Below are 9978 nucleotides of genomic sequence, written 5' to 3'. Positions count from 1 at the left end.
GCCACTGCACTCCAGCCTGGGTGACAGAGCAAGACTCCGTCTCAAAAAAAGAAAAAAAAAGGCTGGGCGCGGTGGCTCAAGCCTGTAATCCGAGCACTTTGGGAGGACGAGACGGGCGGATCACGAGGTCAGGAGATCGAGACCATCCTGACTAACACGGTGAAAACCCCGTCTTTACTTTAAAAAAGTACAAAATACTAGCCGGGCATGGTGGCGGGCGCCTGTAGTCCCAGCTACTCGGGAGGCTGAGGCAGGAGGATGGTGTAAACCCAGGAGGCGGAGCTTGCAGTGAGCTGAGATTGCACCACTGCACTGCAGCCTGGGCGACAGAGCGAGACTTCATCTCAAAAAAAAAAAGGAAAAAAAAAAAAAAGAATGTGAAGACACTCAGGGCCTGTGGTGATTGTGTCTTTCAGCAGGTAGCTTGAAGGAAGAAGCGAGCGATGTCTTACTCTGGCAATATTTTGTGACTAATGCAATTCATTTTTTCTTCTCTCTAGGAAGTATTAGAACTATTACAACAAAATCTGTATCTTATTCAAATGACTCCTCGTCGAAATTTATTTGCCAATAGCTTAACACCTATGAACTATAATATATTTTTTCACTTGTTAAAGCACTGTTTTGGGAAGCGCAGTGCTACTGTAATAGACCGCTTACGGTAAGTGAAAAGAATAAAAGCAAGTATGAAAGTAGCAATTTGATGTATGTATTCTTCTTTCATCTTAGAGGTCTATTTTTTATATCTTGATTGACAGAGTGAGGTACCATGTTTTCCCTCATATTTCTTCAAGATAATTTGTTCTCCCTAGTGTACATTTTGAGGAAAATATATTTTTCCCATAATCTCTCGGTGAGTTTCATTTATTTTTCCTTCTTTGAAAAAATGCCCAGGGATGCCTACAGGTTGTTTTGTCTTTTGGAGAGTATAGGCCTAGCTTTATCTTACGGGAAGCACTAGCAGCTTACCACTAGTGGGGTGGAGAAAAATCAGCGTTGCTGGAGGCGTGCCCACGGTCACCTCTCATTGCCCGTCTTCAGTGGTGTAAAAGTGAAAAACATGTTTGTTGTTGTTAGAGACAGGGTCTCGCTGTGTTGTCCGGGCCGAAGTGCAGTGGCACAGTCTCAGCTCACTGCGGCCTTGTCTTCCCAGGCTCAAGTGATCCTCCCACCTCAGACTCCTGAGTAGCTGGGACTACGAGCATGCACCACCACGCCTGGCTAATTTTTATATTTGTAAAAATATAACATTTTTAATTTATATTTTGTGTTTATAAATTGTATGCCATTTTTTGTAGAGATGCGGGTTTTGCCATGTTGCCCAGGCTGGTCTCAAAATCCTGGCCTCAAGCAATCCACCTGGCTTGGCCTCCCAAAGTGCTGGGGTCACAGGCATGAGCCACCGTGCCTGGCCATCCGTGTAATTTGTATGTAGGGCTGACGTACACACCTCTGTCAGTAGTGCTGGGGTCACAGGCGGGAGCCACCATGCCCAGCCATCTGTGTAATTTGTATGTAGATCCATGTAATTTGTATGTAGGGCTGATGCATACGTCCCTGTAAGTTGTGCATTGTGCCTTGTCATCAGCAGCCCATAGTCATTCAGTCTTGCCAGAGGATGGGTAAAACGTTAAAAAAATTATTTTAACTAATTTGATCATTTAACATATAACTCTTGAGCTGTTGACCAGACAATATTTATCTAAAAATAAATGTTAAAAGTGGCAATAGCCTGGGTGCAGTGGCTCATGCCTGTAATCCGAGCACTTTTTGTGAGGCCAAGGTGGAAGGATCACTTGAGGAGGCCGGTAGTTGGAGCCTGTAGTGAGCCATAAACTCACCACTGCACTCCAGTGTGGGACACAGAGGAAGTTGACCTTGTCTCTTTAAAAAAAAAAAGAAAAAAAGAAAATTGGAGGCAGAGAGCGCCAACAAGAGTTTGAGATGAGCCTGGGTGACAGAACAAGACTCTATCTCTAAAAGACAAAAGGAGGGGGGGGCGGGGTAATAGACTAGTAAAAGGCAATAGAGTAATAAAAGGCAATCTCTTACTTTTTCATCTTGCCACCTTGTGGTGGCTATTTTCAATGAAAATACCAAGAAAATAGGGAAATAAGGAATAAATGTTGTAAATCATGGTGCAAAATATTAAAAATGCTCCTGGTAATCTCAATGGACTAGAAACATGTTACCGAGATTCTATTCAATATCAAAATTTGGAATTGAACAGACAGAGAGTCTCACTCTGTTGCCCAGTCTGGAGTACAGTGGCACAATCATAGCTCACTGCAACCACAAACCTCTGGGCTCAAGTGATCCTGCCTCAGCCTCTTCCCTGAGTAGCTGGGCCTGTTACGCCCACCACTATGCCCAGCGAACTTTCTACATTTTTTGTAGAGATGGGGTCTCTCTCTGTTGCTCAGGAGAGTCTTGAACTCTTGGGCTCAAATGATCCTCCCACCTCGCCTCCCAAAGTGCTGGAATAACAGGTATGAGCCACCACACCCAGCCCAAAATATTTTTTTGCAGTTGTTGTTGTGAGAGGCTTATCGATGGTTTCTTGCTAAGCTGATATAGTTATATACCTCATATTATGGTATGTGATACACCTCATTGATTCTATATTGTATATATATTATATAATATACCTTATATATATAATAATTTGTAATGAGGTAGATTCCTCACACCTGGTTTCAGTCAGTGGCAGACCAAATGTACAATAGTGGTCCCATAAGGTTATAATGATGCTGTATCTTTTACTGTATCTTTTCTATCACTCATCATTGTGTTACAGTTGCCTACAGTGTTCAGTACAGTAACATGCTGTGCAGGTTTGTAACCTTGGAGCAACTAGGCTATGCCATATATCCTAAGTATGTAATGGGCTGTATCACATAGGTTTGGGTTAAGTACTCTGTAAGATGTTCAAGCAACAAAGAAGTCACCTAACAGGGCATTTCTCAGGACATTCCTCCATCATTAAGCAATGCATGACTGTATAAGGAAGTTTGCTGCTTTATAATTTATTTACCAGTGATGGTTACTTCAAAATGTGAAAAACGACTCCCTCTTGGTAAACTGCCAAACAGCAACTTCTGCTGTTCGTAGTTACTGAGCTTTGACATGAACCAAAAGAAGTTAAGAATATTTTTTGCAGAAAGGAAAAGGATGAAAGAGGTAGGCATAATAATTTTTGAAAGAGTAGTGATTAAACTAGAATTTTGTGTAAAAATTGATTAGAGTATGTGAAAGCCTAAACCTGCTATTAATATTTTCATTATAGGTTAGCTATGAAACTTTAGAAATAAACATAAAGTTATTGGAAGTTCTTAAACTAAATAAGATTGCTCATATATAAGTTATGGTTCTTTTTTTTTCCTTCTTATTTCAATAGCCTTAGGAATACAAGTGATTTTTTTGTTTCATGGATGGATTGTTGAAGTCTGGGCTTTTAGTGTACCCGTCACCCAAATGGTGTACATTGTACGCAGTAGGTTGTGCTTTATCCCTCACCCTCCTCCTCTGCTCTTCCCTGCTGATTCTCCCGTGTCCATTACAGCACTCTGTATGCCTAAGTTTGACATTTTAATTTCGACTTAGAAGCCATTTCTGTCACCATTAAGGGATAGATGCGTGAAAAAGAATTAAGCACATTTACTTTATATTTCTTTTGCAGTTCATTGACTCCACTTGATGCAGCGGATATATTGATGCAAATAGGAAAAAAGGAAGATGAGAAAGTAGTTAACATGTACCCTGAAGACTTCAGAAGACTTTTTGAAACTATAGAGTCTTCCGAAGATTGTACTTATAAATGGCTGTATGATGACGCCCTGGAAGATGTGTAGCACCTGGACTGTCGTTTTTGGTGGAGCAGTTTATTTACTTGGAAACTGTGACATGAAAACCAAACTTGAAAACTCCCATGCTTTCAGCAGAAGATAACTGTTCTTGTTTTGCACAAGCCAGGCAGATCATTTCTCCTAAGTTATCATTGGCATATTGGATGAAACAGTGGCTGCTATTTTATTCACAATTGAATAAAATGAAAACTTCAATTAATTATGGATTTGATCAGATTGAATTCATTTTCTTTCAGATTCCTCTTTAAATATTTCACTTTTACTGTTGCTGACGTTTGCATCTTCTTGAAGAGCAAGAGTCTGTACATTATTAAGCTTAGAAAGTAAACAAAACTGGTACACTGATTTGCCTTTCAGTTTGTTGAAATGTATTGTCAAATACTGTACAATGAGATTGTTTAAATTGTAATATGATTTAAACTTTTTTAGAAATTAAAATATTTTAAATAATAAGATTTTGTGGTTTCTTTTGGTCTCTAAATACTTAATGAAACATTAAACTGACCCTAATTTACTGCATTTTAGTTCTGTCATGTAGAGTCTATAGTTTTGGTGAATAATTCAGTGTGTATTAAAAAAAGTCTTCTGCACATTTGTTCTATCAAGAAAATTCATCTGAAGTTAGATGTGAACCTAAATGGAATTTATGTGAACGTAAATGGAATTAAGAATGTTTTCTTGGCTGGGCGCAGAGGCTCACGCCTGTAATCCCAGCACTGGGAGGCCAAGGCGGGTGGATCACGAGGTCAGGAGTTCAAGACCAGCCTGGCCAACATGGTGAAACCCCGTCTCTACTAAAAGGACAAAAATTAGCCCAGCATGGTGGCAGGCGCCTGTAATCCCAGCTACTCGGGAGGCTGAGGCAGGAGAATCACTTGGATCTGGGAGGCAGAGGTTGCAGTCAGCCAAGATTGTACCACTGCACTCCAGCCTGGGTGACAGAGCAAGACTCTCGGTGGGGGAAAAAATGTTTTCTTGCCAGGAATGGTGGTATGCACCTAATAGTCCCAGCTACTCAGGAGGTGGAGGAGCTAGGACATCTGAGCCCACGGGTCTAGTCTGGGGGCAACATGGTGAAACCCCCATTTCTAAAAATACTTTATAAAACAGCTGGCCATGGTGGCAGGTTCCTGTAGTCCCAGCAGCTTGGGAGGCTGAGGTGAGAGGATCAGTTCAGCCCAAGAGTTCGAGGCTGCAGTGAGCTATTATTTATTGTACCTGTGAAGAACCCCTGCATTGCAGCCTGGGTAACGTAGCGAGACTCATCACTTAGACAAAAAACAGTTAATAGGGTGGGCCAGGCATGGTGGCTCACACCTGTAACCCCAGCATTCTGGGAGGCCGAGACCGGCAGATCACCTGAGGTCAGAAGTTCGAGACCAGCCTGGCCAACATGGCTAAACCCCATCTCAACTAAAAATACAGAAAAGTGCCCAGGCACAGTGGTGCACGCCTGTAATCCCAGCTACTCGGGAGGTTGAGGCAGGAGGGTCTCTTGAAGCCAGGAGCTGGAGGTTGCAGTGAGCAGTGATCGTGCCACTACACTCCAGCCTGGGCAACAGAGTGAAACTGTCTCAAAAAAAAAAAGGAACTAGAGCGTAAGAATGAAGTAAGCTGAGGAGTATTTTAAATAAAGCTCTGAGGGATCAACATGGTTTTAGGAAAAGGGATGGGGTCCTAAGACTGGTAAAGCACATTTTGCTCTTAGCTTAGATAAAAGAAATTGACTACAAGTGTTCTTGTTAGATACATTAATGACCTACAGGTGCCATAGTCTCTGAGCAAACGCAAGCAGTGTTACTTCAGACAGAAGAGAAGAGAAGCTGAGAAGGACAAAGAGTTGTAGTAACTGCAGTGGGCAATCAGGAAATTAAGAAGGGATACTATGGAGGGCCTTTTAACAGTGGCTTCTCTACTATCGTGTGATTTTCAACAGTAGGACTAGAACAATGTGGGCCACGGATGATTAGACTAATAAAGCAGTGTGTTAAAGGGATGCCTTTGCCTGCATTTGAATGATCTCCACTAATTGTACAGTGAGAAGTTCATCTGACATTCGGTGTCTTCACAGGGGATAGACACAGCCTAAGAACAGTGGAGGTGTTGCCAGATCTCCAGTTTTGAGGAGCATCGTTGACAGATGTCCGCAGCTACTGCCCCTCTGAATCCACCACCACGCTTCTGGAAAGGCTGTGCTTCCTGCATGGTGCCCTGAGCCAGAGACTCAGCATGGTAGAGGCACTAACGCAGGCCCATTGTGTTGACATACAGACCTCCAACAGGCAGTTTTGGCTCAAAGACTCCCTGTGGCCTGGCTGAATTTGGCTACAGTCCAGTCCTACCCAATCCTCCTTCCTTCCCTCTCTCCTTCCATAGTCAGACCTGCATTCAGTCTGAAGGTTTGTCCTGCCTTCTGTTCCCTTCTCTAATAAACCTCTTTCACATGCAGCCCTTGACATCTGCTTCTCTGTAGACTTGAACTAAAACAGGGGTCAAAGAATTTGAAAGTCCCAGGAAGAGAGTGGTTGAAACAATGAAGCAAGTGCTAGAAAGCTAAGGTTTAAATCGTGAATGCTGGCATTAAGGACACCAGGCGGGGAATGATTCCTGGTGATTACAAGGCCCAGCAACAAATAACTGAGGATTAAGCACTTACAAAATAATTTACCTGAGGGCACAAAAATAATTTACCAAATGGTCTTTTGTTTTTGCTGATGGCTGAGGATAATGGAGAGTTCCTTTGAATCCCCAAACCTAAGGAATTTAGTGTACTGTTCAAGTAGACCACGGACAAAGCCTGTTATCTCCAAAGAAAAGTTTTCAGACTGGGTACAGCGGTTCAGGCCTGTAATCCCAACACTTGAGGAGGCCGAGGTGGGAGCACTGCTTGAGCCCAGGAGTTGGAGACCAGCCTGGGCAACATAGTGGTGAAGTAGCACCGTCCATCGGGGGTAAAACCCAAGGTTCCTTGTCCCACGCCAAGGAAATCAAGGACAGAGACACACAAGGAGTGAGGTTAAAAATGGAGGTTTACTAGGTGAAAGAAAAAGCTCTCTCCTGAAGAGAGAGGAGGTCCCGAGCGGGTCTTCTGGTCTGCAGTGGAGTGCAGGAGGTTTGATAGATGAGCTTGAGGAGGTGTTGTCTGATTTGCATATGGAGCGAAAGATTGGTTGGACCAGGTGTGCTATTTGCATAACATGCAAAATACTGGTTAGGACTAGGTGTGCTGTTCGCATTGTGCACAAAGAAGCTGGCCGCCCCACCCTAATCTTTTATGACGCAGATGGATTCTCTACCTGGCCGGTGCCGTGTTGCCTGCTTTTTTACTGTACACGTGGTGACAAAAGGGAGGATGGAGGCTCCATGTTGAACATATCTGGCCCTCAGTAGCTTTTTTCTGTTGGCGCAGGTGCCGGCATCCCCGTGCAAGCTTCCAACTGGCTTACCTATGTCTGCAGCTCAATTTTTCAGGCTGCTCTTTGTTAGAAAAGAAATGATGTGGGGGCTGCTTTTTCTTAAAAGGGAAGCCTTGCTGAGGACTCTTTCACCCTCACTATCTGCCAAATAAGTCTTCTGGCTCCTGTATCACATTTCCCCTCGCAGGAGTGGTAACCCTCACTGCTGGTGAGGGGTATTGGGCGATGACCCTTTCTGGTTACTTCCTGCCGAAGAGCAGGGCATTGAGTGGGGCACAGCAGCTAGAGCTCCTCCTGGAGTCGATCTAAGAGTCCTCGGAAGAGTGGCATGTCCATGCGAGGTTCCATCTGCAGCGCCATTTGGAGTTTAATACCTTCTAGGGGAGAGGAAATAATTCAAGTTACCATATTGCGTATACAAGGTCCAAATATTAGTACAAAACCCACGAGCAAGAGGGGGCTTAAAAAAGGAACTAATCGATTCCAGAAAGAAGACTGGAATCCACATTTTCTCTGAACTCGTCAACGACTCTCACTTGATCTTTAAGCACCTGTAGGTTCGCTTCTACTTGACTAGAGATGCCGATCCAGAAGCAGCATGTTTCATTTAAAAGTGCACGGGTAGGCCGGGCGCGGTGGCTCACACCTGTAATCCCAGCACTTTGGGAAGTGGGTGGATCACGAGGTCAGGAGTTTGAGGCCAGCCTGGCTAACACGGTGAAACCCCATCTCTACTAAAAATACAAAAATTAGCCAGGCGTGGTGGCGGGCACATGTAGTCCCAGCTACTCAGGAGGCTGAGCTACGAGAATCGCTTGAATCCGGGAGGCAGAGCTTTCAGTGAGCCAAGATCGTGCCACTGCACTCCAGCCTGGCGACAAAGCAAGATTCCAACTCAAAAAAAAAAAAAAAAAAAGTGCACAGGTACCCCCTACTTCAGCCATAAGGACATCTAAGTCCTGTCGATTTTGTGCTATTCCTGGGGCTAAAGACTCTATGGATTGTTGTTGTGCCTCTATGGCCCCTACTGTTGCCTTCCGTCCTCATTGCATCATAATGGAAATATTAAACACTGATCTTTCAAGAAGAGGAATATCCGCAAACCAGAATATGCCTCGACTGTAGAATCCCCCATCCGTGGAGTTCCTAAGATGGGACTGTCATGTGCATGTCCTCGCCAATCTTCTCTTTTGGTTAAATCTCCATAGGAGGGCATGGAAATGATAGATCTCTTCGTTCGGCGTATCTGAGATAGTGCACTCTCTAGAAAAGAGCCTAGGTTAGGGATGTCCACAGATGATGCTGCATGTCAGGGAAATTTTAAAATAACAGGTCAGGGACCATCGCTGCTATAGTGCAGGATGCCTTCCGATGCCTAGGGAGGATTACCTGTATCCAGGAGCCACCAAGGAAACATAGTCCTGTCCCTCGAAGGGATGGTTCTAAGTTGTCGCTTGTGAGAGAGACACAGGAAGATCTTTCTCATATCTTAGAAGCTTTCCCTTTTTACCTGTAATAGGAGCATCTTTGGGATAGGGATATTCATACTCAGGATAGTCATTCACGATGCCGTTTGGAATTTTACGTGCTAAATGAGAAGGGTCCACCTGACAAATGGAGTTTCAAAAGGTCAGGGACACAGTATGTCCTGGCCAATATCTTAGACAATCCTTATGGCAGGGGCTGTCGGTCCAGACAACCCCTGTTCACCCACAGATTTGCAGGCCACCCCTGTTAGCCAGCCTCATACGGGGGTCTGGAATTCCACGAGGAGGCCTGTCTGGGAAGGCCCCCTGTTGTTTTTCACATCATAGTACCGTGTGGCAAGGCGGTTACCTAGAGCCTGCCGTTCCCATCAGAACTTCCAACCAGAGGGAGAGGCCAGATTCTAAAAGCCACCCCTGCATAGGGCTGCTAATTTTCTCAGATCATCTCTGTAGCTCTTTCTTTTCCAAACCTCTGAGCTTTCGGCAGTCACAAGGGTGGTGTTACAATGTTTGACATCTCCCAGATATGGCCCCTTCCCCTGCTTTTAAAGCAGAGGGAGGCATTTGCTATTACCCAGTCATCTTTTCCTAATTGAGGGTATGAAGCCTATCTTTGGGGGGAGTGTTTCCTGGCACTGCGCCGGGGGGAATGTTTTCCTGGGAAGAGTTAGTTACCCAGTTGAAGGTGCTCCCATACCATGTGCATTTATGCCTGCTAAGTCTTCAAGGGTTAAAGATAAAGCTAACAAAGGGAATCCTAAGACTGTAAGTTCTGGGTCATTGAGCGATTCCTCCATGTTGCTGAACTCAACACACCACTCAGGACAGACCCAGCAATTAGTTTTGTACAAATGGGCCTATGACTGATATTGTAGAAGCAAGAGGGTGTGATGTATTACTAAATCCAATAAAAGTCCTAGCTGAGGCCAGGCGCGGTGGCTCACGCCCATAATCCCAGCACTTTGGGAGGCCGAAGTGGGCAGATCACGAGGTCAAGAGATCGAGACTCATCCTGGCCAACATGGTGAAACCCCGTCTCTACTAAAAATACAAAAATTAGCCAGGTGTGGTGGTGCATGCCTGTAGTCCTAGCTACTTGGGAGGCCGAGGCAGGAGAATTGCTTGAACCCGGGAGGCGGAGGTTGCAGTGAGCTGAGATCGTGCCACTGCACTCCAGCCTGGTGACAGAGTGTGACTCTATCTCAAAAA

General features: G+C 44.6%; 1 protein-coding gene across 1 annotated transcript in view; it reads left to right on the top strand.

The window, feature by feature from the left end:
• TFB2M (transcription factor B2, mitochondrial) overlaps positions 1 to 4316 on the top strand; it is a 24968-nt gene extending 20652 nt beyond the window's left edge. Inside the window, exons 7-8 of the mRNA XM_012000944.1 lie at positions 501 to 661; positions 3680 to 4316. Coding sequence (XP_011856334.1) covers positions 501 to 661; positions 3680 to 3851 — 333 coding nt within the window. The 3' untranslated portion in view covers positions 3852 to 4316. The remainder of the gene's footprint in view (positions 1 to 500; positions 662 to 3679) is intronic.
• The last annotated feature ends 5662 nt before the right edge of the window (positions 4317 to 9978 follow it).

The sequence above is a fragment of the Mandrillus leucophaeus genome, unplaced genomic scaffold (assembly GCF_000951045.1).
Source record: "Mandrillus leucophaeus isolate KB7577 unplaced genomic scaffold, Mleu.le_1.0 Scaffold1173, whole genome shotgun sequence".
Classification (NCBI taxonomy): Eukaryota; Metazoa; Chordata; class Mammalia; order Primates; family Cercopithecidae; genus Mandrillus; species Mandrillus leucophaeus.
This window is presented reverse-complemented; position numbering and strand designations above follow the sequence as displayed.